Here is a 26,413-nt window from a genome sequence, read left to right as displayed (position 1 = left end):
GACACAATGACATAAGTCAGTACCTGAACCTCCCTTGCTCCTACTTGCTAGAATAGATGAATTTAAACCAGCCACTGGCAGCATCTTTTCCTAAAAACCTGCTCCTTCTGGCTACAATTCTGGAATATTCTCTGGTTTCTGGCCAAGGATCCTAGCTCCATCCAAAATACCTAGAGCTGCCTTTCCTGACTTTCCACGCCATACCCTTCGAGGCACCCGAGAATAGAGCTGGGTACGTGAGAACAGGGCTGGGTACATGAAAAGTCCTTTATTCACTCATTTGTCAGTCTGAGGATCCTTAGTTCACAAGATCATGCTACCTGTGTAAATACTAGTATAAATACCCAAGTCTTACCTCAAAGAGGAAGCTTCTTTGCCCAGACCTCAATCCCTCTGTTTTATGTGCTCACGCTCCCAGGGACACACACAGCTGAACCGTCTCCTTTAGCCCCCCACAGGCAGAACAACTGGGCTGTGAACTGACGTCTCCACGCAGGCACCCCGGACTTCAGAAGCGAGAGCAGAGAGCAGCAGAGCAGCCCGGGGGGTTCACACACCTGCCCGTACATCCTTATGCCACCTATCTTTCAACGCCAGGACTTACAAGCCACCGGCATTCAGCCAAACACTCTTTTCTTCATTGAACAGACACCAAAAGACTTTGGATAAACAATTGATATGTCGATTCATCAAATTCACTCATACATCCTCTGTCTTAGAAGAATTTAAAAAAAGAAAAAGACCAAACCAAGGTCCCGGGGAAGCACATCATACATAGTGAGCCAGGACCATCTCACCGCTCCGGGTTAGTGAGGACAAGGCCGTTGAACACCCGCGAGAGGTCCCGAAGGTTGAAGATATAGTGGAACTTGGATGGGGTGGGAGGCAGCTCCTGCACGATGCTTTTGTAAAGGGCCAGCGTGCAGGAGGTCAGCTTGTTGGTCACGGCCACGATGCTCTCATGAAACACCTGGAAGTGAAAGGGCCCCAGGTGTCTGTCAGCGGATGACAGATCAGCTGGCGGGGGTCGGGGGGGGGGACAGCCATGAGGAGGAGCATGGCCCTGAGGCTCGCTCCACGCGGGCACCAAGTGCCAGCAGCCAGGCGCCACAGCTGCTGCTGTCCGAGCGTGTTCATGTGAAATGTTCAAATGAGGCAAACTCAGAGACAAAAGGCACATTGGAGGCTGCCAGGGCCGGGCGGGTAGACAGAGTTACTGCTGGGTGGTGACTAGACAGGCAGTGGTCTCACAACACGTTAAACATACTAACAGCTGCCCAGCAGAAATTTTACCATGAAATGACAAGACCAGAGAAACTCAGTGTCCCACTACTCTGGTTCCTTAGGTTTCCACACTCATTGACAAGCCCGCAGGCCGGCTCTCAGTTTGAGTTTTGTTTGATGGGCGTGGAGCCCCCAGTTCTGAAAGCCAGTGGCCTACGGTGGCATGTGGACCCATCAGGAGCCCACACTCCTACCCACAGCAGCTGGCCATAGCACACCTTGGCCTTGGCGGCCTTGTGCCTGACGTGTGCAAGGCCAGGCTCAGGAGGTCTTCACTTCAACGAACGCCTCCGTTTGTGATGCCAACTACAACATCGTAATAACCGCAGCAGCTGGAGCGAGGATCTGCTGCGTGCTGGGAAGGGCGCCTCATGCTCTACCCGTGGCCCCTTAACCCAGTGGGCTCACAGTATCAACCAGTTGGGTTATATTCTTCTTGGTTTCTCTTCTGGGATTGAAAGGAATTGGAATGCCCTTGGGGACCACTGAGAGTGCAATGGGCATTCTGTGCCCAGCCCACATTCATGCCAGCACCAGGCCTTCCCGCCTTGATTACCAATGAAAGCCAAGTTACCGAGGTGTGGCCTTTCAGGATGGAGAAGTAAATTAAATGCAGAGACTCCTCGGAAGGAAACAGAACATTGAAGACGCTGAATAGTGACATGAATCTAGGATCCACTTCATTGCGGCCGCCTCCAGCTTTTCCCATCGCAGCAATAAAGCCAAGGTCGCGGATGTTTTTGCAGTTCAGCTCCTTCCCACGGTCATACAAGAAGCCTTTCTCTAGCAGCAGTTTCAGCAAGGCAATTGGCTGCTGTGTGCCATATTCATCCACCTCGAATTAGTTTTAAGGAAAGAGAGAACATAGCGGTGTAAAGCAGAACCTCTGCAGCGTCTGCGGTCATCTGCACTCTTTCTGACGCCTCTTACTCTCAGAGCATTTTGGTCGAGAGGCACAGGGCTTCTCTAAGTTTGCAATTATAAAATCATTTATCATATTTTTTGTAACCAGGCTTATGGGTCATTGTTTTTCAAGACTTATTTATTTGTGCATAAGGAACTGGGGTACAGGACAGAGGTGCAGGGGCAGTGAGAGGATTCACCAGAGACAGAGTGGGGAGCAGCACAGGCTGATCGACGAAGTACACTGTTCAGGGGAGCAGCAGACCAGTCAGGAGAGGTCTGCCGAGCCATGTGGGTCACCTCCAGGGCCAGGGATTGAACTCACACTGAAGCAGCTGAAGCTAGCTTGCAGTGCTATGTCCTAACCCATTGTGCCACCAAGGAGGGCCCATTTATCATATGTTTAAAAGTCTGTCTTCCTCACTGGACTGTAAGCTCCATGAAGGCAGGGACAATACAGGTATTTCATTCGTTACTGCATGGGATGTACTCAAAAATATACATGTGGGGGGCTCCCTGGTCTAGGGGTTAAGTCTCAGTGCTATCACCACTGTGGCCTGAGTTCAATTCCTGGCCAGGGAGCCAGCCCACATGGTGCAGCAGACCTCTCCTGCCTCGTATACATAAGTAAATATTTATTTACTCGTATGCATAATATTTATTTACTCATATGTATAAGTAAATGCATACTTGTGTGCATAAGCAAATAAATCTTTTATACATATATATGAGTGTATTTTTTTTAACTGGGTGGGTGGACAGATAAATGGATGGACAGGTGGGTGGGAGGATGATGGATGGGAGGATGGCTGCTGTCTTTGCATACTGTACATTTAGAGACTAGATTTTCAGAAATCAAAAATGGCTTTTGGAAATGAAACAAATTGAAACTCCAGTATCAGAAGACTGCTCCTCTCAGGCTTTGACCTGAGCATGCTAAGTTTCCTCTTCCTTGTAAATCCAGAAGAACTTTTGGGGTGTGTATATGAGTCCCATATACAAAGAACTGAGAGCAGAACTCTTATCAAAAGCACAGCTCGTTCAGAAATGACTCAGCTCCAACAGTCTGAGCTCTCCGTCAAGAAACTGGGGAGCACAGCCCGAGAGGGAATGTCCCAGCACGCAGCCCTAGCCACAGCCCGCAGGGGCTATGCCCAGTCAGTCCATGCTGGCTTCTCACACTCGCAGGCTCCACACCCACACGGCGGCCACGTGGCCACAGCGCTCACCAGCCCCCTCGCAAAGAGCGCCCCCACCTTTGGCATGTTCAAGTCATCCATGAACACCAGGAGGCGCTTCCCCATAGGCGGCCCATACATGTCCTTGGTTCGCTTTTCCACGTTTGCTTCCAGATTTCTTTGGATGTCCATGGACGTGGTGCGGGAGGAGAAATTGACCACCAGCACCATCTGCAACAGAGGAGACCGTTCCAGGTGGCGGCTTGGCTCTGCAGAACGGCGAGCGTGAGCCCGTGCACGCCCAGCTTCTCGAATACAGACAAGCTCCTGAACTGGCTTGTCTGTACCCTGGTGTGAGCATCCACGGGTATTTTCTAAGTACTAAAGCAAGAATTCGTTCTTTCTGGTAGGTTATATGAGGCAGTGACAGGTGACACCTGTGAGCCTTAGGGGCAAAGTGGACTGGAGGGCGGGGGGCTGGTCTGCACCATGTTAGGGAAGGGACCTCCAAAAAGCCATTTCACCTCTCAGAGCCCCATTTTTCTCACCTGGAGCCCTGAGGAGTAGCTTCCAGACAGCTCCCAATCATTCTCCCCTCCCCCACACACACCACACTGGGTGGTTCCCAGCAGCAGTGGGCAGAAGAGACAGCCTGTGGTTTCCTCAGGTCTCAGAGGCATGGGAGCATCTGCTTTGCCATCTGTCCCAGACGCTCACTCGGAGGGACTGCTGCTGTGTTCGGAGGGCACTCAGCAGCCCTTGAGGGGGCGCAGGGGCCTGCGATCTTGGAAGAGCTTCCTTTAGCCTCGGGCATGTTTTCAAGTGAGGACAGGCCCAGTAACCTTCCGGGCAGCCATCTATAGCTCTGGCCAGAAGCACCGCCCGAGCTGCTGCCACAGCCCTGACCAGCAGAACCAGCGTGGAGCCAAGGCGAGCTGCATCAGTGGCTGTGTCGAGCAACTCAGCACACAGCTGGACAGGCACGGGCTCAGCCCAGGGACACCTCCGAGAAACTTGCAGTTAGGTGGTTTAGTCATTGTGCAAACGTCCTGGAGTGGGAGACGCAAGCCTACAGGTACCCCTTAATGCAACTGGGCTGCATGGTACAGCCCCTGGGTACCACTGTCCTATGTCTGGCCCTCACTGACCAAAGTGCTACAAAGTGGCCCATGATAGTGGATAATGAACAGCAAGAGGAACTCACATTAGTCTCTTCATTGAGATTTTTGAGGAAGTTCTGGGTCGTGGCTGTCTTGGAAGTGCCAGATTCACCAACCAAAATGACAGGCTGCTTGATCTTCACCATCTGCTCCAAGATCCAGGTGGTGCAGGTGGTGTCCACTGTGTGAACTGAGGGACAGGCAAAGAGAGGGGCATCACGGGAATAATGCCAGGGGGAGACGCAACAGGAGGAGCCCCTGACGTGGCCTGAGATGTGGACAAGGCCTTCTGAGGGGCCCTCCCACCTGGCCCTCGCTGGGACCGCTTCATGGGATCACACCCCACAAAGCCCACCCACAGGGAGGGCAAGGAGTCTGCCACAGGCCCGTGGCCATGGGGCCCTGCCAGACGGAAGACCCAGCTGACTCTGACACCCAGTCCCGCCTGAGACCAGCAGCCCAGCTTCCCCGCTGCCCACGCCAGCCCCCATCTGCAGGATTCCCTGGCCAATGGCCCCTCTGAGGAGAGGGTAAAGCCACAAAGTCTGGCTCCCCCCATGTTCCCCTCTGCTGCTAGCTTTGAATCCTGACTGGCTCCTCGGAAAATGGATATGTTGAGTCACTCCATGAGGACCCAATCAGACCTGTGTGAGAAAATCATCCAGCCTCTGTGCCAGAGGAGTGTTTGGAACATGAATTACCACAGAGACAGCTCCTCACAGTCTCACCAGAATCTCACCAGAGACGTCTCACCACAGAGACACCTGTGGCCTATGGTACCTCAAGGTACCTCAATGTGGTCCTAAAACAGTGATTTACGTGTTCCTTCCAGCACCCCAGCAGCCCTGGGAGCCCACGGGCTCATGAGGGAGCACAGGGCAGTGCCCACTACCCCCCACCCTGTCAGGTCACCTGCCTGTGGATAGAGCTGAATCGCCTGGTGCCAGCAGCACACGAAGAGAATCCAAGTGCCCCACCCCTCTTGGCAAGGCCCACAGCTTTCACTCCTCACCTCTGGAGAGGGGCTCGAGAGGACCATGGAAGCCTCGGGTCATTTCACTTCCTTGTGGAATGAGAAATGCCTGCTCTTAAGCCAGGGGGGAGGGGCTGGCTCTCACTCACCCAGGATGTCAATGAATTTCCTCTCAGCATCGTGGACATACTCAGGAACCAGTTTATTCCACGGGATCCACTTCTTCTGTGTCAAATCGAAGTGAAAGTCATATAGGCTGGGAAGGTGGCCTGCAGGGAACAAGCCTCTTTTTGGGTCCACCACAGGTGTGGAAACACCCCGTCCATTCTGGCCCTCGCTGGATGGCCCAGAGCAGTGTGGCCAAGTCCTCAGAAGGGCACTTCTCGTCCACTAGACAGGAGTCCCAAGTCTGAGGGACAGGCCACTGGCTTATGGCCAGGGGTATACTGAGCATCAGAACAAACACTGCCCACCTCGCCAGTGACCTCCCAGCCCTTCTCAGGAGCACAATGCGAGGAGACAGAGCCTAAAGGCCTCAATTGCTTTCTGACCCTAAAAGCATAGAAGAAAAAGAAACCTCTCTGAACTTTTTCTGAGACTCATTTTTACATACTCACATATCTGGGGCACACCCACACCCTGAGGCCTGCGGGCATCCAGAACCCAGGAGCAGAGGGACCCACAAGCAGAGACTGAAAACTCCAGGACCTAGAGAAAGTCTCTTCTTGTTTTGTGTGCAGAGGGCCCTGGGGCTCACCCAGCCCTCAGCTGAGCCCGCACTGCATCGTACAAACCTTTTCAGCCAATAGAATTTAACGCCTTTGGTCTCAACCCTAACCCTGGCCCTTCAAACTACATAACCTCATTTCCTTTAACAGGGGAGATGACTTCTCCAGGCTGGAGACCACCATGACCCAAATTCCAGTCTCTGGTCAACCCCTGCTCTCCTGGCCTCTCCTGTTTGGCTTGCAGTGACCGGTGGCAGGCCTTGGGCTGGGCAGCAGTAAGACCAAAGGACCTGAGCTTACTGGGGTGGTGGGTCAAGGGGGGCCAGACAGAGGCCAGTGAACAGAAAGCCCAATGTGGAGCGCTAAGTTCTGTAATGGGCAAAATTCAGGGGCCACATGCATCCCAAGACGGAATCTAAACAAAATGGGCTTCAGGTCGCTGGGGGAACCTCAGTCCTTCCCACTGTCAACATTAGTGACCTTGCCTAAAGAGAACGGGGGCCACTGGGAGGCGGCAGAAGAAGCAGAAAGCGTGAGGGGGGCCAGGAGGCAACGGGACAGAAGGTAGAAGAGCACGGAGTGGGCAGGTGGGATGGAGCCTACAGGGTGGCAGCCATGCCAGGAGAAGCAGGGGGGAGGGGGTTATGGGGGCAGGCTGGGGGTGCCTTTTAAAGTGCCTGCTCTCTACCTCACAGGCACTGGGAGTCGCTGCAGTTAACCCTTCAGTGGCAGGCATGGTCAGATTTGCAGTAGTCAAAGATCAAGATGGCTGCAGTGGGGGAACGGATTTGTGGGAGGCCAGAGCAGAGAGGGAGATCTGTGAGGCTCCCACCTGGTCCAGGGCAGAAGCCATAGGATCAGGGAACATGGGCAAGTGGTGCTTTAAGAGAACGGGGGTGGGGGGGGGAGGTAGGGTTGACAGGTGTGAAGTGAGGAGCCAGGGAGGGAAGAAAGTGTCAAGATCGCTGATATGGAGGGAGAAAGGAAAAAGATGACATAGAAGACAAGTCATAGGGAGGAGGGAAGGAATACAGACAGCTGGATGGATGCAGGGACAGACAGACATGAATGGGTAGATAGAAGACAGAAAGAGATGGACAGACGGACAGATGGACAGATGGACAGATAGTAGAGAAGGATTCAAACATAACTGAGCTCAGGAATCCAGGGAGGACTCTGAGGGAGGAAGACTGGAGGCAAGAAGCTATGGGCCAGTGAGACGTTTCAGTGATGGCATGGAGAGAGGAGGGAAGGCCCAAGTCCATGGCCCATGTAAGGGAGAGCAGTGGTGGGCAGCAGGTGGAGGATGCTGGACTCTGGCAGGCAGGGAGTGGTCAGGCCCGGCCACAGGACAGTGTCGGAGAGTGGGACATAGGGAGAGGGCAAAAAGTAGGGGGAGAGGGTCAGGGCAAAGCTTCTGGGTGAAGAGGAGAAAGCTGTGAAGCCAGGAGCCCAAGGAGGGAGGAGGGGACAGGCCCCAAAATCTGGGGATCAGGTTGGACTTGGCCTGGGGCCCTCCTCCCCTGATGAGGGAAGGAGCAGAGATGGGTGCTCAGTAGGGCATTGCAGATTGACCACTGAGGAGGACAATTCCCAACCCAGGTGTCTGTGTTCCCCTTAGAGGCAAGAAGGGTCATCTGTACAGAGGGAGAGGGCAGGGTGAAGGTTTAGGCTGAAAGGAGGTAAGTGGTGCCTGTGGGGACAGGAAAGAATTCAAGGGCACAGGGCTCAGTGTTGTACAGCCTGGGCAGGAGATAAGAGTTGGGATTCATTGAAGAGACTCAACACAAGGACCATTGGCTAAGGGGGCAGGAGGCGCAGCGAGAGGCTGAGGGGCAGGCCAATGGCACACACAGGATGGGAGGATGGGAAGGACGTTTAAAGGATGGAGGAAGCAGGGGTCTAAGCTGAGGGGGATGTAGAGCTTTGACAAGCAAGGTCCCCAAAGGGGCTAGGCTTTTGCTGGAGTAGTTCATGCATTTGGACATCTAAGGGGACCACCAGGGGCTCTGACGCCCAGAGCTGGGAAGCCATAGGCCACGGCAAACAAGGCCATTTCCTCTAAAACCCAACCAGAGCATTCTGAGCATGGAAACAAGTTACCCTCAGTTCCTACCTGGCAGCTGCCCAGGAACAGCCCAAACCCCTTCTGTATCAGCAGTAGGCAAAGAAGCTATGCGCTTAACACATTCGTCGAACCTCATCCTCCCGTCCTCCAGCAGGACGGCACCCAGAGAGCAGTACAGAGCCTCTAAGAAGTAGCACTCCAGCACGTCGGGGTCCTCTATTTCCCCCTCCAGCAAGGCGTCCAACATCTTGGTCAACTGGGTTACCTTGTTCACAAGAAAATACCTGAGACATCCATACATTCCACTAGACCCCCGCACCTGCCCTCCCCCACCCCAGGACCAGTTCAGCCCCAGCGTGATGGGAACACACGGCCACCTTGCTTGTCATAGGATAGAGCTCAGCCTCTCATCCCAGGGTCGAGTGGGAAGTGCTCTGTCTTCTTTGCTGACCTGACACTTTCTTCCCTTGCAAGCCCAGTGGGTCTATCTTTAGGGAACAATTTTCTTTGCTAATAGTGATTGTTTCCTACCATATTGAGGTCTGTTTGAGGAACGATCATCTTCAGCTTCTCTCCTTGTCTTCCATCCACTATTCCTTCCACTATCACATCAATGAGATAGGGCACATATTTTCCAAAGAGGCTATCCAAAGTATTTACCTCTGCCTATGAAAAAGCAGAATTCCAACACATCGCCAAGGGTTCCTTTATTCAAATGAAAATTGGTGGAAGGTTCTTATTAAGAGGGGGTGAAAAATACCTTCTGATGAAAGATAACTCTGGCAAGTGAGTAAAGCCTGATGATAGTGCCTCAGAGTTCTAGAGATGTTCTTTGTAATACACTAGGATTTCATCTTCCAGTGCTTCATTTCACTGCCCCAGGGTGTACCCCACCACCTGGGGACTTAACAGAAAAGGGGCCAACCATCTTAGACTTCCAGCAACATGGCCCCAGTGCTCCAGCAAACAGCAGGAGGTACCTCTCCCTCTCAAGGAACTGCCGACCACCAGAGTGGAGGGGTTCTCTCTTCCCCAATGATTCTCTCACGTTTCCCTTTCCTGGAATGCTCATATCCTGATTTACAGTTCACCACCTGCCTCTTAGCCCTTCTAGACAGATAGCCGGGCTACCTCCATCCCTTGGAGAAAGTGTTCATGGCCTTCTGGGCCCAGTCTTATCATCTCTGCACCTTTCCATGAAAGCCATTGTTAAAATGATACACGTTCTGGGTAGCCATGCAGTACATCCCATGGTTGAAGTTCAGCTGGAGCCATCTAACCTCTGTTACACTCCAAGTTAGGTCCTTCACACCTGCAGTCATCCAACTGAGCAAAAAGGGAGAGCAGGCACACCCTAAGGCATGTGTCTCAGTAGCTGGGCTTGACTGAACCAGGGGTTATCAACTACAACCCACAAGCCAAATCTGTTCTGCTACCTGTTTTTCTAAATAAAGTTTTATTGGCACATGCTTATGCCCATTAAAGCACTGTGGCTGTTTTTCTGCCATGATGACTGAGTTAAATATTTGCAAAAAAAGAAATCATGATTTGCAAAACACAAAATATTTACTCTTCATAATGGACCAGGCGAGAAAATAACAAAAATAATGAACAACCATATACCAGAGACATTTTGTGGGGGTGGAGTGGGGAGTGGGATCAAAAACGGGGGTGGGGAGGGAAATGCACGGGATTATGGTGATGGCACACGGGTGACTTGGTGATGGGAAACCCGCGGGGATTACAATTGAGATGGACAAAATGATTTAAAAATACACTTTTGTAAAATAAAAAAAAAATATTTACTCTTCAATGTTTATAGAGGAAAAAATGATCAGCTTCTGGTCTAGATTAGCGAAATCATTACCTATCACACCAGCTATGAATTATCTGGACATTTAAAAAGTGTGTCTTCCACATTTTCATCCAATTTATTTATAATTGAGAGCTCTAGGTCATAGGTAGTTCAAGGTCAATGCATAACCCTCAACTGTAAAAATCCCTCTAAGTTATATCTATCTAATTGGCCATTAATACTAATAACTCTAAGTTCATTTTAGAAAGAATTTTTACCTTATTTTGTATTTGATTAACCCATTTTTGCCAGTATGGTTGATATTTCAAATTCTTAGGATCCACATAAACCATTCCACATCGTGAAACAGTTGCAGGGGAGGCATATTGTAAATCTCCAACCTGGAAAAACAAAATAAGTCATGTCAACAGCTATAACCAACTGAACATGTTTAAAAACTTTACAACATTAGAAAGCCCAAATCATTCCCACATTAACACAGCTTTCATGAGGCTTCTAGCCAAATAAACAGGTTTGTAATAGGAAATTTACACATCTCTGATCTACCCCCTCTTTTCTCTTAGTATAAAATTAATATAAAAATTAATATGCTGTGAAATAGAAAAGCATAAAGAAGAAAGTAAATTATCCAAAACTCTACCAAAAAGAAACAAACATTTCTTTGGAATACTTTCCTTTCAGTTTTGTTTTTTTTTTTTTTAAGAGAGCTAAGATAGTATGAAGTTTAGTATGGATGCATCTAAACCAGCAATATTAACACACATGTCTCTTTTTCTATGGAAAAGAAGATCCATTCCATTCAGCCAATAAGGTAACAAAGTACACAAATACTCATGCATCGATGAATTCTGCAGACCAGTTAGTAACAGCATTAACAATTAGCTAGGATGAAAGCAAGTCCCAGGACCACAATAAGGAAATAGGTTGTGAGAATGAGAAGTCCATATTGTAAGCAGGGAATGGAGGTTCCTAGGAAGTTGTCATAAGGAAAAAATGGGGTCCCAACAAAATTCTTGATGCACTAGAAAGTTGGGAGGGGGAGGTTGGGAATGAGGATTAGATAAAGGCAAACAATATGATAGGAAAAAGAAAGCAATTACAAACTCTGAACAAAATAAATGGCCCTAAAAGAAAATGAACAGAATCATGTATAAGAGTTGACTCTATAATGTAAATCCTATTTACAGATTTAACTGACTTAGCAACATAGTGTTCTGAGGAGAGAAGACAGACTATGGGTATAAATGATGAGCCCTAGGTGCTTTTCACAGCAGTCAATAGATAAAATATATACTTGACATAGGAAGAAAGAGCACATGAAGCATGTTACTCATAGATACTGGAGCACCACCAGAAAAAACAGCTCAATAGTGAAAAGCGGTTAACCTCTGGCATAAATTAAAGAGGGTTGAGAGGAATAGGTAAGTCATGCTCATCATCAAACTTTTCTGGTTATTTAGGAGTTTTCAGTAAATTATATTTATTATTTATTTAACAAGCATTCAAAGTTTTAATTTTAAAAAAGTTTTTTGTTTCAACTTGCCTCAAAGAGTAGAGCACAGTGTGCTTGCAGCCGAATGCGCTCACCATTGGCCAATGTCAACAGCTTGTTGTCATCCATCACAGAATTCATGTTTTCCACCCAAAGAGCATCCACATCACCATCAAATAAAATATACCTGCAGTAGCCAAAGAATAGTGAGCCTAAAAGGCTTCCAATGATGGTATTTGGTGTAACCTCCCCACTGGTATTAAGTGTCTTTTCCCAAGGTTTTCTAGCCAGGATCTGAAACAGATCCTACTTGGTCCAAAGGGTTGGAAATTTAAAAAAAAAAAAAAAATTGTTTGGTAGCTACCAACATTGAAGAATCAGGAAACAGCATTAACATTAAACTAGAATGAAAGCAAGTCCCAAGACCATAATAATGAAACAGGCTGTGAGAACAAGAAGTCCATATTGTAAGTAGGGAATGGAGGTTCCACACAAATATCTGGATTGTTTTGCTTTTCTAGCAAAAAGATGTGTCCATCCAAAACCTGTGACTGTGACCCTGTTTGGAAAAAAAGTGATTGCAGATGTATTTAAATTAGGGATTTTGAGATGAGGTCATCATGGATTATCCAGGGGGAAGCCAGCACTCATCCAAAGACTGGTCCCACATGGGGAGAGCCATGTGGAAAGGGAGGCAGAGACCCAAGGGACACGGCCACAAGGCCAGGGGTATCTGAGCCACAGCAGATGGAGGAAGGAAGGAAGGACTTTCCCCTGGTACCTCCAGAGGGAGTACAGGCCTGACTGTCCTTTACTGTTCCTCCCACCAGAGGAATTGTGAGATAATAAATGTCTTGTTTTAAACCACCCAACATCTGCTAATCTGTGACAGCGGCCCCAGGAAACTGAACCACCACAAATGATGTTTGACCTGCTGGGTCCTGGGAGAACCTGAGTCTAAGTGCTGCTTTACGTGCTGTCTGTCCTGGTAGCAGGTCTACTTTGCCTTTGAGAACTCTGGTTTTCAAGCTCCATGACACTTCAATGGTGTGGCTAGAGTGGACTCCACTGCAGCAAAGCCTGTCTCCTAAGGAGGGAGCTAATCCCATTGGATTGGCTAGTGATTGGATAGTGCTGCCATTTAATTCACAGATCCGAAGAGCTGGACAGTTTTTTTCTTTTTCTGCACTGATCCTATGTTTTCTTCCAGTATTTTTTTCTTTTAATTTTTTAAATAATTACAAGCCTATAAAGAATGCAGTATTAAAAGAACTCCCCTCATACCCTTCAACCAGATTCTCCAAATGATCAATTTCTTGCCATGTGTGAGCTCCTGCTCTCCCTGTCTCTTTGGGTCCTTTGAGAGGATGTCATAGACTTCATGCCCTTTGTTTCTAAATACCTAAGATGTATGAGCTAAGAACAAGCACATAAACACAGGGCAATCATCAAGTTCATGGGATGGTGTCGATATCGGTGTCTGGCAGCCCACACCCAGATGTCACTCTCTGTCCCCATTTCATATTCCTGGCTGGAGGCCTAGACTTAGTCTGCCATTGACAGACAACAGAACCATTGGGTGAAGGTTTGACAAGGAAGGAGCTATCTGCGGCTCCCCACCGGCTGTGTTAGCAGCACCGTAGCCAGCTTGTCACGGCTAAAATCAGCAATCGTGGTGCAAACCATGATGGCCTTGGGTGAGATGGGATTCCTGTGACAACACATAGTCTGACTCCAACTCTGAGCAAGCCCCAGACACCCAAACTGCGGGCATTCTGTCCAGTGGCTGACCTAGAGACTTCTAGAACTTCATTGCCATAAAAGATAAAGAAAATATGAAATACTGCTCAAAATTAGAGGCTACCCAAGAAACAGAATAACTGAGCAAGGCAGAGTCTTGGATTGACCCCCCAGTTAGGAGAGAATGTTAAAAGAGGTTGTTCTCTGACTGACCTTGCCAAGCAGGGAGCCTGGCGATGCAGCCAGCCCATATGCAAAGTCCTGGTTAGGGGTGAGTTCCCTGTCTGCCCTAGGCCTCCTTTCCGCCATGGTGAACTGGGGCAGACACAGTGGAGGAGGCTGGGCGCCCCACCAGCCTGCTTATTTGTCAGACTTACCCAGTTAGTGGGGACTGACCCACTACTCTTTCCTACTCACAGTTACTCACTTTCTCTCCTTCTTATCTGTTGGTCTGTTCATCTCCCTGAAGATGTTGGACAGCACCCCATCAGTCCAGTCACGGGTGCTGGGGTCCAGGATGCCGTAGAGTTCTATGACACTCACAGCCTTAGGGTTCAGGATATACAACTTCGTCATCAGCCCGAGCCTAAATCAGAGGAGAGGCTTCACCATCGGTCCAGGTAGAATGCAATCTCCATCTGGGCACCAATGTGTACAGCCAGACATTTGAGATCTGACTCAAAATTTAAGACCAGGTTCATACAAACTCTACACTGGGGTTTCCTCACTCATGGGCAGTGGCTTAGTGCAATGCAAAAGGGGCACATTTCACAGAAGACGTGGCCCCAACACGCAAGGTCTGAACTGAAGGCTTGGCTTTGCCATGAGAAGCCGAGTATCACGTATATTTCATCTTCCCGTGCATTACATATACATGCATATGGTATATTTAGGAAAATATTTCATAATTAGCATATAGGAGATAGCATTGCATTATATTTATTAGTCACCCAGCGTGGTACACAGATCTTCACAGTACTGTCCAGTCCCTCATCGTTACAGGTTATCTACTCTGTGTTGCTGACTTTACATCCTACTAGGATGCTCACAGACTCCCGCATTGGCATAGGATCAGTCTATTCACAGAGAACTAACTGCCATGCAAACCACCATTCATCACTAACATAACAAAAAAAATAGTGGCATCCAGCTACACATGTCTGTGGGTGCTAGTGTGCTAATTATCAAACAATGAGCGAACCTAAGAGTGAGATGGGGTGGCCACAGTGCAGGCCACTTTGAGTCAGAAACAAGAAACAAAAAGAGACTATGACCATCGCTCATTAGAATTTAAAGACCATCTTGGACAGTTAAGGTCATGGGGCTTTTGCAGCTTGCTGTAGTTTGCTGGGATATTAGCATCCATTGACTCTAGTTCTTGCTTAGGAGAGAGGAGGAAGGTCAGAAAACCAGTCTTGGGTAGGTGGGCTTGATGCCATCTACACGGGGAGTGTGGGACCCCTCCTCCCAGGCTACATTCTCCTGTAGGAAGGACATACCTCCCAGTTACTCCAATGATCTAAAGTCCCTGGCTTTCCCTAACGGAGCCATCAGGACACCAAGAAATATGACTTACCAAGTCAGCCTTCAAAATATCTTACAAGAGAGTTTGTGAAATACTCGCCTCACAGACAACCTCAGGATATTCTAAAGCTCAAAGGGTCACAGCTAGACCTTCTAAAATGTTTTATTAAATCAGCAAAGGAACAAGCGAAAGCACACTGATCATAGAAAGTGTTTAACACAGTTGCCCTCCCAGGAAGTCAGAGAACAGGTTGGGGCCAGCTAATATGGTCACCACCTGGATGCCCCCCACCCCTGAGGCCACACTCACTTGGTCTGGGCCTGGCACAGCGTGTTGATGACCACAGACTTGCCCCCTCCCGTAGGCCCCACCACCATCGTCGTGTGGCGGGTCAGCATGGTCTCGAACATCTGGACCACCTTGTCCACCTATGGGACGAATGCCAGCAGCTTTATGGAGCTGTGATTCCCATGCCCACAACTCACCTACTTGACACATACAACTCAATAATGTTTAATATGTTCAAAAATTGTGACACCAACGACCACATTCTGTTTCTTTCTTTTCCTTTTTTTTTTTTTTTTGTCTTCATCAAGGTAACATTGGTTTACAGCATGCTTGTTGTCCCATATTCCATCTTAAAGCATCTTCACTGCCCTTCCCCTCCCCCCAAAAAAACTCCCATTAGGCATCTTGTCCAAATCCAGAACTCAGCCCTTGACAACCACAGATCCGCTTTTGGATTTGTGGGTTCTCAACATCAAAAGAGAACACCATCAGTGGAAGCCCATCCTTTGTGGCCCTGTGTGTCTGGCTTATTTCACTGAACATCATGTTTTAAGCTTTTCCACGGTGCGAGAGGTGCAGGGCTTCCTTCCTTTGTGTGGCTGCATAATGTCCCACTGGCCGGGACATTATTCTGTTTTGTTTCTTTATTCATTCACTAGTGGGCATTTGGGTTATTTCTACTTTGGGGCTGCTGTGAACATTAATGTACAGGTGTTCTGGGGACACATGCTCTCATTTCTTCTGGATATAAACCTGGGAGTGGAGTGGAGTGGAACTGCTAGCTCAGATGGCAATTCTGTTTACCTTTTTTTTTTTTAGGATTTTTTTTAAAGATTTATTTATTTACTCATATAGAACTGGGATATAGGCCAGAGATGCGGAGGGTTAGAGGATTCGATGTGGAGGGTGAGAGTATTCACCAGAGACAGAGTGGGGAGCAGAACAGCAGATCGACAAAGTACACTGCTGAGGGGAACAGCAGGTGGGTCAGGAGAGGTCTGCACGCCATGTGGATCTCCTCTGGGGCAGGCGGGGATCGAACTCACGCAGAAGTGGCTTAAGCTTCTCAGTGCTGTGCTTTAACCCACTGCGCCACCAGGGAAGGCCCCAATTCTGTTTAACTTTTTAAGGAACTACCAGGCTGTTTTCCAAAGCAGGTGCACCGTGAAACATTCCTCCCATAAAACATCTGCTTTTCAACAACTACCTCTAGAGAAATAGTCAAGGCCAAGAGCAGTGCAGGGGGTTCTTGTCCAGGACCATGCCCACACCCAGGCCAGAGGCTCCTGATGCACCCCCCCCACCCACCCCATGGCTTGAGCAGATGCAGCCACTCCCAGTTTGAAGCTTTGGACAGAACAGTCTGTCAGTGAATTTTGGCTTAATGATAACTTATAGCCCATATGGGCTTCAGATGATCAAAATCTCACCAGTAATAGCTAAATTAATTTGTGTGTGACTTAGAAAAAAATAAGGTGGGGTATAGAGAGAACATTAGATGGCTCAATCCAAAATAAATTGAGGGTCCCAGAGGTGAAAGTGGGAGGTACAAGAGGGGCCCAATAGACACCTATGGAGGATTATAGGGCTTTGTTGGTAAATGTGGGGTGGTGACAAACATTGGAAGAAGTATGACTCTGTATCCCTGAAACATATACAGTAATTAAACGTTACCCCAATAAAAAAATAGTACATTTTTTTAAAAAAATGGAGTGCAGTGTCTCCATACAGTAGAATAGTGTACAGCCTTCAGAAGGAAGAGGATTCTGACATCTGCTACAATAGGATGAGTCTGGAGGCCATGATCTGTGTGAAACAAGCCAGACACAGGAGGACAGATACATATAGGTGATTCCATGTTGATGAGTTCCATAGGAAGTCAAATCCATAAGATAGGAAGTAGAGGATGGGTCCAAGGGCTGGAAAGAAAAGCAGGTGAGTTTGCTGATTGAAGATCATCTCGAGGAGGAGAAGGTGTGTGATGACTTTTCATGTCCCCGAGCCACAGACTTAAACCCAGTTAAGGTGGTGACCTTTTAGGTTACATGTTATATTTTACCACAATTTTTAAAAATTGAGGAAAAATGGCTAAGATGGCATACTCTATGTTATATGTCTTTTACCACACTTTTAAAAAATGAAACAACCAAATGGCCCCGGGAAAAGGCAGAGGGCTCCACTGGGCATAGCTCACCTGGACAGGTAAGACAATGTAGCCGTTCTCCTCCAGCACCTGTTCCACGGCGTCATTGAAGTCCGGGTAGCGTACACGCGGGCAGTCAAGTCCAGGAAACAAATCAGAGATCAGCCCGAGGAAGAGAGGGACATCCTCAAACACGAACTTGGGCAGGTTCATGTCCCGGAGGGCTCTCATCAGCACTACGTCCTGGGTGGAACCGAACACAGAGTCCACAGAGAGCTTTGCCCAGGGGCCAGGGCCAGGAAGGCCTCCCATGAGCAGCCTCGAGAGAGAACGGGAGACCCAGAGCAGACTGAGGTGCCCACATGAGAGAATCATCATGGCTGCTCCTGCTTTCATTCGCAAATAGGGGAAACACCGAGTTCATGCCTAGGCTGTGTTTATCCCCCACCTCTGCCCCACCATCCTGTGGTCAGAGGCTGACTGGAGCATCACATACTTGGGCACAGAGAAGACGTTGAACTCAGCCTTGTGGGAAACAGGTCAAATTCAAGAAAATGCTACAATGAGCAAGAGACCAAGTTAAGGACAGATGATCGCCACCTTCCACATATTCCATCCCTGTGCACCCTGGAGCACCCATGGGACTCAGGGCCAGAGCTTACCTCCTTGAGCTCCGGAGAACCCCTCTTCAGCTCACCAGCCATCACCAACACGGACTTCAGGGCCCGGAGCCCAAAGTCGTAGTGATGCTGCTTGGAGAGCTGCTCCCGGGCTAGCTTATACAGAACCGTCATCTTTTTGGCCAGAGTCTTTTTGAATAAAGAAAAAAAAAGATAATGAAAAAGAAAGAAAATTACTGAAAAGCACCAGAGAATTACTGCTAAGCAAAGACGATGGACCCTTTGCATGAAGCTGCTCTCTCAACAAGCACAGCTCACTCCAACAAAAGGCTGGGAGAATTCTTCCTTGTTAACTAAAACACCAGCCTTTGTAATGGGAGATTCTCTTAAGGACAAACTCAAGAGCAAAATTCAACCAGACCTAGATCACAAGGACCATGCTCCAAAACGATGCTGCCAGGTTATTTGACCAAATCGTGTTCTGAAACCTTCCCCACTAAAGGTTTGTGAGGACTCGTTGGGTGCAGGCTCTACATGGAGGAGTAAAGGCTGCTGGCCCCAGAGCATAGCACGGGGGCCCTGGTCCTGGAAACAAGAACTGAGCCCTCAGCACCAGCCTGAGCTGGACAACAGGAAGGACAGAAAGAATACACTTCTTTTTTTTTATTATAATAGTTTATTTTTACATCATTTTGTGCCTTATTCCATCTCAACTGCAATCCTGATAGACTTCCCATCACCAATTCATCCGTGTGCCATCACCATAGTCCTATACACTTCCCTCCTGCTACTTTTTGATCCCATTCCCCACTCCACCCCCACAAAATGTCTCTGGTATATAGTTGTTCATTATTATTACTATTTTCCCCAGTCCTTTATGTTCCTTATAGGAATAAAACCATCTGTATTTTTCCTTTTCTTTCTGGCTTATTTCACTGAGCATGATCCCTTCCAGCTCCATCCATGTTGCTGCAAAAGACATGTGTATCTTTTTCTTGGTTGCTGAGTAATACTTAATCGTATGTATGTACCACATCTTTTTAATCCATTTTTGTGCATTTGGGCTATTTCCATGTCTTTCCAATTATGAATAAAGCAGCAATAAACATGGGGGTGCAGGTATCTTTTTGAATCAGTTTTTGTGTCTTTTGGGTAGATACCTAGGAGTGGGATTGCTGGGTCGTAGGGAAGCTCCATGTTTAGCAGTTTGAGGACCCCAAACAGTTTTCCATAGTGGTTGTACTAGTTGCATTCCCACCAGCAGTGCAGGTGAGTTCCTTTTTCTCCACATCCTCGCCAACATTTGTTGTTGCTAGTTGTTTTAAGATGTGCCATTCTCACTGGGGTGAGATGGTATCTCATTGTAGTTTTAATTTGCATCTCCCTTATTACAAGTGATGTTGAACATTTTTTCATATGCCTGTTGGCTGTCTTCATATCCTCTTTGGAGAAGTGTCTTCTTAGCTCTTCTGCCCATTTTTGGATGGGGTTGTTCATTTTATTTTTGTTGAGTTTCATCAGTTCGTTGTACATCTTTGTGATTGATCCTTTATCGTTAGTATTGTGTGAGAAACTTTTTCCCCAATCAGTAGGATGTCTGTTTGTTTTTTGTAATATCTCTTTTGCTGTACAGAAGCTCTTTAACTTGATGTAGCCCTGTCTGTTTATCCTTTTCTTCACTATCGTTGTGTTGGGTGCTCTATCTTTAAAGATGTTACTGAGGTGTATGTTGTATAGTGTTTCGCCCATCTTTGCTTCCAGGTATCTTATGGTTTCCATTATTATGGCTAGGTCTTTAATCTACTTCAAGATGGTTTTTGTGTATGGTGCAAGGTAGTGCTCTAGTTTCTTTCTTTTTTTTTTTGCATGTAGCTTCCCAGTTTTCCCAGCACCATTTGTTGAACAAACTTCCTTTGTTCCATTGTATATTCTTTGCTTCTTTGTCAAAGATTAGCTTCTCAAAACCTGTGGGTTTATATCTATGTTTTCTATTCAAATCCACTGGTCTGTGTGTCTGTTCTTGTTCCAGTACCATGCAGTTTTGATTATTATGACTTTGTAGTATACCCTGAGATCTGGGAGTGTGATGCTTCCATTATCTTGCAGAAAGAATACACTTTAAAATGTGCAGAGAAGGGTTCTCCCTGATGGCACAGCAGGTTAAAGCACAGCACTTAGAAGCTAAAGCCACTTCAAGATGAGTTCAATCCCCGCCCTGGAGGTGATACACATGGTGAGGCAGACCTCTCCTGACCCACCCACTGCTCCCCTCAGCAGTATACTTCATCGCTCTTCCTGTTCTGCTCCCCATTCTGTCTCTGGTGAATCCTCTCACCACCCCTGCACCTCTGGCCTGTACCCCAGTTCTGTATGCATTAGTAAATAAATCTTTAAAAAATAATTGCAGGCCCTCCTGTTGGCACAGTGGGTTAAAGCACTGCACTGAGAAGCTAAAGCCACTTCCGCATGAGTTCGATCCCCCGCCCGCCCTGGAGGTGACCACATGGCGCGGCAGACCTCTCCTGACCTGCCCGCTGCTCCCCTCAGCAGTGTACTTCATCGATCTGCCTGTTCTGCTCCCCACTCTGTCTCTGGTGAAGCCTCTCGCCGCCCCTGAGCCTCTGGCCTGTACCCCAGTTCTGTATGTACAAATAAATAAATCTTTTTTAAAAAAAGAAAGATAATATAGGAGTGATGTATCTATGTTCTTGTTGTGTACAGTTACTCTAGACGTGATAAAATGTCACTAAAATACACACACACCACACACATCACACACACACCATACCACACATATACCACACATCATACATATACCACATACACCATGCATAGCACATACACACCACATATATCACACACCACACAGCCCACACACAACACATATCATATACACCACATACCAGAGTGAGTAAGAATATAAAACCTGGTTGAGTCTTCACCTGAGTTACCGGCACCACGTCTGGCTCTGTGCCCTGGTTGGACAACTGTCCTGCAGGCGGGTGAGAGTCACCACAGAAGGAGCTCTGTGCTCCTGTCACCACTTCCTGGGTGCCAGAGCAGCCTCAAGGGGAGTTACCGCTTTAAAGAGAGGGAGCACTAGCAGAGACAAAGCCCAGCGACCAGGGGCAGCCTCAGGAGAGATATCCCCACACCAGTCCGCACACAGGGGTGGACGGGCGGCTCACCTTGGCCCAGAGGAAGCCCTCGGAGAAGAGCATGATCTCGCAGATCTGCTGTAGGTCAGGCACGATCACCACCACAGGCCGGAAGAGGGCCTTCACCGACTCGGGCAGCTCTGTGCGGCCTGCGTAGCCAGGATTCATGGTGATGAAGATGCCCATTCTCGAGTCCAAGGAGATCTCCTGCCCTTCGAACTAGAAGAGGACAATGTGTAGGTGGCTGGGATGAGGGGTGTGGGGGGTAAGCAGCTACACCAGCCCTCCCCAGGGAGATAGAGGCGAGGAGGTGGGTGAGCCTGAGGCCTTCACCTCCACAGGCAATTAGTACTCTGGGTATTGAAAGCAGCTTCCTCATGAGTATTCTGGGGGCAAACTCCGATCTGAGTCAAAGGACTCATGAGAAGTAGCTGATGTTGGAAAAGTCAGCCTGAGGCTGATTCCAAGTGCTGTGCGACTCCCAACAGATCACTTGACCTCTCTGATCCTCAGTTTCCTTCTCTGCAATATTGTGGCCAAAAAGAGACACCGCATGTGTGAAAGCACTCAGCCACAGCCAGTGCTTCACACAAAGCAGTTTCCATTCCTATCTGGCTGCCCGCCTCTCCCTATTTCATCCCCACCACGGCGTGGTGGCCAACATGCCACTTCAGCTTTCTTCCAGAAACCAGTCTTCCAGCTGCCCCCAGACACCAACCAGAAATCTCAGTATTTCAGGTCTCTACCCCAAAACTGAGTTTGCCTGTCTGATCTTTTGTCTTTACTAAGATTTTACTATTCTATTTCCTTCAATATTCCATCAGTCACTCAGAAGACAGTAAAGTTTACTTTTAGGAGACACAGCCTACTGTAGTGACTTTGACAGTAACCCCCAAATCCTGTTTGTTGTAATTATAGAACTTTGCCAGTACAAAGGCAAAGTTTCTTGATCATTGGACAATTTCTGCTGAAGATATTTTGGTTGAGTAGACTATTTTTTAAGTCATTTTTTTCTCATCATTTATTTGAGAATCCTGCCTTACTCATTTATACCACCAGCCTCACGTCTATAATTAGCTTGAAATTCCTAAAATTTACAGTCCTTAATTTTCAAGGATACAGATAATTTTGGGAAATCAACCATCTCAATTTGAAAAGTAAACCCAACCATTCCTCATCTGTAAGAAGCCTGGTCTGGAAAGGCCACCATGTGACATTCAGAGGTGATGCAGAAGTGCGCGCCCTGGGGGCGTGACCCTGTGGCTTCACCCTGCCCACACCTGGAACGTGGTTAATTGATGGATCAAAGCGTTTCGGATGGTCTGGATCTGAGAGGAGATCACGGACAGCACGGAGGCGTCGATCCTATTAAACTCATCAAAGCAGCCCCATGCCCCGCACTGGGCCAGGCCAGAGAAAATCTTCCCAACAGCCTGGAATGAAAGAAATATCAGCACAAAGGGCAATTTTCATCTACGAAATTGCAAGCAAGCAACAGTTTCACTTTATGTGTATGTTTCCTGAACTAAAGCAGCGGCCATCAGGGTGGAAGAGAGGCAGCCAGGCAGACACCCCCGCTGAAGGGAAGATTTTCAAGGTCTCTCGGGGGTCAGCTCCACTCCCAGGGCTCTACGCATCAAATATTATTTACTGGTATACTGGGTCTGCTTCCCCAAGTGGCAAAATGAGCCAACACTGAACAGCAGCTGCCCTTTTAGCCAGAGCAAGCTCCAGTTTGCCACCCCTGCCCCTACCACCACTCTCTGCCCTCTGTGAGCGGCTGTGCTCACTTACATTCTCTTCCTAATGCTGGTGGGCATTTAAGTTTGGGGCTCTTGCTCTACACATGGCTAACAAGACAGACAGGTTTTCTTCTGTATCCTTCTGTATCCAGCTGCTACCCTGTCATTTCACGGGAGGGCCTTTCTGCCTGTCTCACGTTTAGCTCCCTGCCTAGTGAGCTAGCACCAGCAGGGACCCCGAGGCCTTACTTTGTAATCCATGCCTTCACCGCAGTTGGTAACCACACAGAGCAAGCCCAAGGCTTTGGCCAGGTCCTTGGTGGTCTCGGTTTTGCCCGTCCCTGCTGGGCCAGCGGGGGCCCCACCCAGATACATGGATAGTGCCTGTTAGAAGCCAAAGGCAAAACAGTCACTTCCTGGCTCACGTGGTGTCATTTCCCCGTCTGGGACTATGAGGAGCGCAGACCATTCCCACGCACCTCTATGACCATTGCCATTTTTAACCTTTCTGTATTCTTCTGCTGACCTCCACCATCACACACACCACACCCCCTCCCTATTATCTGGGTCCCAGTGTACCAGAGACCAAACAGCCTGTGGAAGCTGTGCCTTCCTCGAGGGCAGTGCCACAGCAGTCCCCAGAGTGGAGGCTGAGGGACACACTGACGTCCATGCTGTTAATGACCAATCTTGCCCATTGCCTCCAGGTGCTAGGAGCTGAGCTTGGTGCCCTTGGAACACCCTACCTCAAAAGAGCAACCTTCTTTGACTGGGGAAACTTGGCCACAAAAATAATCCAACATTATCACTTAGGGCAGGAGCCTAGTAAGCTCCACCTGGAAGAGCCGGAATCCAAGGTCAGCCAGGTGGCAGACAATAATGTCTACACCGCCAGGCCTCAGTTAAAATCCAGAACACCGGGGCTAAGGTGAGCCCCCTGGGAGCAATGCTTCGTGCATACCGCACACGGAGGATGGACGGGACAAGAGCCATCCACACAATAGCACTGGGACAGAACAACCTGAAGCTGTTCTGGCTGCGCCTCTTCTGGTGCTGGTTTTGCTGGGATCCTAATGATGCTACCGTGCCTGAGTCCTTTTAGCAAATGGCTGAGCCTGAGGGTGGATCCAGGGGTGTCCTGAACCTGCAATGGCTCCGCCGCCAAAAGTGACAATTTTGTCTTATCACAAACTGAATCACCTTCACCTATTCTAGGACGATGATATTTGCCACCAGGTCTCCTCACATGACAAAGTCCCACAAACCGGGGGCTGAAAGCAACAGAAAACTGTTCTCTTGAAGTTCCAGGGGCCAGGCACCTAAAACCAAGGTGCTGGTAGAGCTGTATCCTTAGCAGAGTTTCTGGGGGGAGACCCTTCCTGCCCTGTCCAGCTCCCCACAGTTCCCAGTCCCTGGACTGGGGCTGTACCACCATCTACCCCATCTTCACACCACCACTGCCCCATCTTCACACCATCCACCTGGTCTCTGTACCTCCCCGCCAGTCTTTGAAGTTAGGCCCCATTGCAGAATGACCTCACCCCAAATCCTTAATTGGTGAAACGTAGCAAAGACTACATTCCCAGGCTCCAAGTGGCCATGGGCTCAGCCCACACACACCATACGCCTGCCACAGCTGTGCTGAGAGCAACGACAGCCCCAGGTGGGCGAGGCCAGCCACTGCTGCTCCCACCTGGGTCAGAGTCAGGTAGATGCGGTCAGTGAGGGGCGTGATGACCAGCCTCCCGTTCAAGCCCATGTACTCATAGCCATAGCTGAAGGTGCCCGTGCACTGGCGGATGTTCAGCTCGTCGGGCTCCCGGTCCCAGTAGAACCGGAGCTGACTTTCCCACTCAAATTCCCGGGCCTCGAGAATGCTGGCGGGTGAGAAAAGAGGAGTGAGTGAGGAGGAAGATGGACGCAAAGAGGGCGGGGGGGAGGAGCCCGGGAGGGCCTTGCCTGCTCCTGATGAAGGAGTCGACGATGTCCCTGGCGTGCACGTCGATGATGAGCACCGTGTTGTATTTCTTCCTGTCATTCCTGCTCAGGGGCAGGGTGATGCGTGTGACCAGCTCATCAATCTGCTGGTGGAGCTTCTTGCCATAGTTCTTCATGGCTTGCTTTTCCCCTGCCTGCACCTTGCGGAAGACGTCCTCCACCTCCCAGGTCCACCACACCTGGCTGGCAGCCAGCACCATCATCCCCTGGTACAGGAGCATCCAGTCGACTCTGCAGGGAAAGCCCATCCCTGTGAGGTTCTGCCCAAGGCTACCGCCAAGGCAGCACCATTGAGAATTGACCTCTGGGTTCCCCTGATTTATTTTAGTTTCAGGTCTCCCGGCCGAGTGTTTTATCCACTTTGACTCATTTGTGTTTATGGTGTGAGATAGTCAGCTTTCACATACACACTACTGCATAAGCTTTGCTGATGTTTTTGTGGATTTGTCTCCAAAACAAGAGAAAAGAGAATATAAACAATTGGGGCTATATCAAACTAAAATCTTCTGCACCATGAAAGAAATTAGCACCAAAACAAAAAGACCCTCCAAGGAGCAGGGGAACTACTTGCCCATCATACAAAGAGTGTGTAGCCAAGATCTACAAAGGATGTACACAACTCAATGAAAAGAAAACAAAGAACCCAATCAAAACACGGGCAGAAGCGCTAAGTAGGCTTCTTCAAAGAAGACACAGGAGGTCGCAGACACATGAAAAAATGCTCATCATCACTTATCACCCACTGGTGGGAAAGGCCCATGTCAAAAAGACCAGCAACAACAAGTGCTGGCGAGGATGTGGGGGGAGAGGAACCCCTCCACTGTCCGAGGGAACACAGACGGGGCCGGCCCAGCCCTCGTGGAAAAACGTGTGGAGGTTTGTCAAAAACATTAAAAATAGATCTGCCCGGGCCCTCCCTGGTGGCACAACGGGTTAGGACGCAGCACTGCAGAGGTGACCCACATGGCGCGGCAGACCTCTCCTGTCTCCCCGCTGCTCCCCTCAGCAGTGTACTTCATCAATCTGCCTGTTCCGCTCCCCACTCTGTCTCAGGTGAAGCCCCTCACCACCCCTGCAACTCTGGCTGTACCCCAGTCCTGTATGCATAAGTAATAAACAAATATATTTTTTTAAAAAATAGATCTGCCCTCTGACCCAGCAATTGCAAAAACAAGGATTACAAAAACACAAACTTTGAAGGAGCACCTGTGGCCCGTGTCCATTGCATGCTGCGTACAGCAGCCAAGCACGGAGCCAGCCTAAGGGCCCCAGGACAGAGAGTGGGTCAAGCAGAGGTGGTCCATGTACACAGGTGGATACTGTGAGGCTATTTTTAAAAAGATGACCTCTTACTATTGGCGACAGTGTGGGTGGAACCTGAGAGAGCAGGCTAAGCAAAGTCAATCAGAGGGAGAGAAACAATACCGATGATTTCACCCATCTGTGGAAGATAGAGTGAAGAAGGAGCAAACTTAAACCTAGACAAACCCTAGAAATCTGACTATAAATCAAAATTGCCAGAGAGGGAAGGAGAAGGGCGCGGGGGGAGTGGGGGCGCCCAAGGGACCAGGGTGGCTTTGTGGTATGGTGTGGGAAT

General features: G+C 48.8%; 1 protein-coding gene across 1 annotated transcript in view; it reads right to left on the bottom strand.

The window, feature by feature from the left end:
• The window catches only part of DNAH10 (dynein, axonemal, heavy chain 10), a 119,983-nt gene that overhangs the window by 36,660 nt on the left and 56,910 nt on the right, over positions 1-26,413 (bottom strand). Inside the window, exons 30-47 of the mRNA XM_004690628.2 lie at positions 24,778-25,047; positions 24,512-24,695; positions 23,068-23,202; positions 22,357-22,509; positions 21,107-21,295; positions 17,961-18,107; positions 17,350-17,541; positions 15,177-15,295; positions 13,770-13,928; positions 11,654-11,789; positions 10,368-10,490; positions 8,826-8,960; positions 8,343-8,559; positions 5,648-5,767; positions 4,570-4,715; positions 3,444-3,596; positions 1,859-2,119; positions 798-970 (exon numbers count right to left, since the gene is read on the bottom strand). Of these exons, the coding sequence (XP_004690685.2) occupies positions 798-970; positions 1,859-2,119; positions 3,444-3,596; positions 4,570-4,715; positions 5,648-5,767; positions 8,343-8,559; positions 8,826-8,960; positions 10,368-10,490; positions 11,654-11,789; positions 13,770-13,928; positions 15,177-15,295; positions 17,350-17,541; positions 17,961-18,107; positions 21,107-21,295; positions 22,357-22,509; positions 23,068-23,202; positions 24,512-24,695; positions 24,778-25,047 (3,012 nt within the window). The remainder of the gene's footprint in view (positions 1-797; positions 971-1,858; positions 2,120-3,443; positions 3,597-4,569; positions 4,716-5,647; positions 5,768-8,342; positions 8,560-8,825; positions 8,961-10,367; positions 10,491-11,653; positions 11,790-13,769; positions 13,929-15,176; positions 15,296-17,349; positions 17,542-17,960; positions 18,108-21,106; positions 21,296-22,356; positions 22,510-23,067; positions 23,203-24,511; positions 24,696-24,777; positions 25,048-26,413) is intronic.

Source organism: Condylura cristata, unplaced genomic scaffold (genome assembly GCF_000260355.1).
Source record: "Condylura cristata isolate star-nosed mole 26May11 unplaced genomic scaffold, ConCri1.0 scaffold00029, whole genome shotgun sequence".
Lineage (NCBI taxonomy): Eukaryota > Metazoa > Chordata > Mammalia > Eulipotyphla > Talpidae > Condylura > Condylura cristata.
The sequence above is the reverse complement of the archived record's forward strand: the minus strand, read 5'-3'. Positions and strand labels throughout refer to the sequence as shown.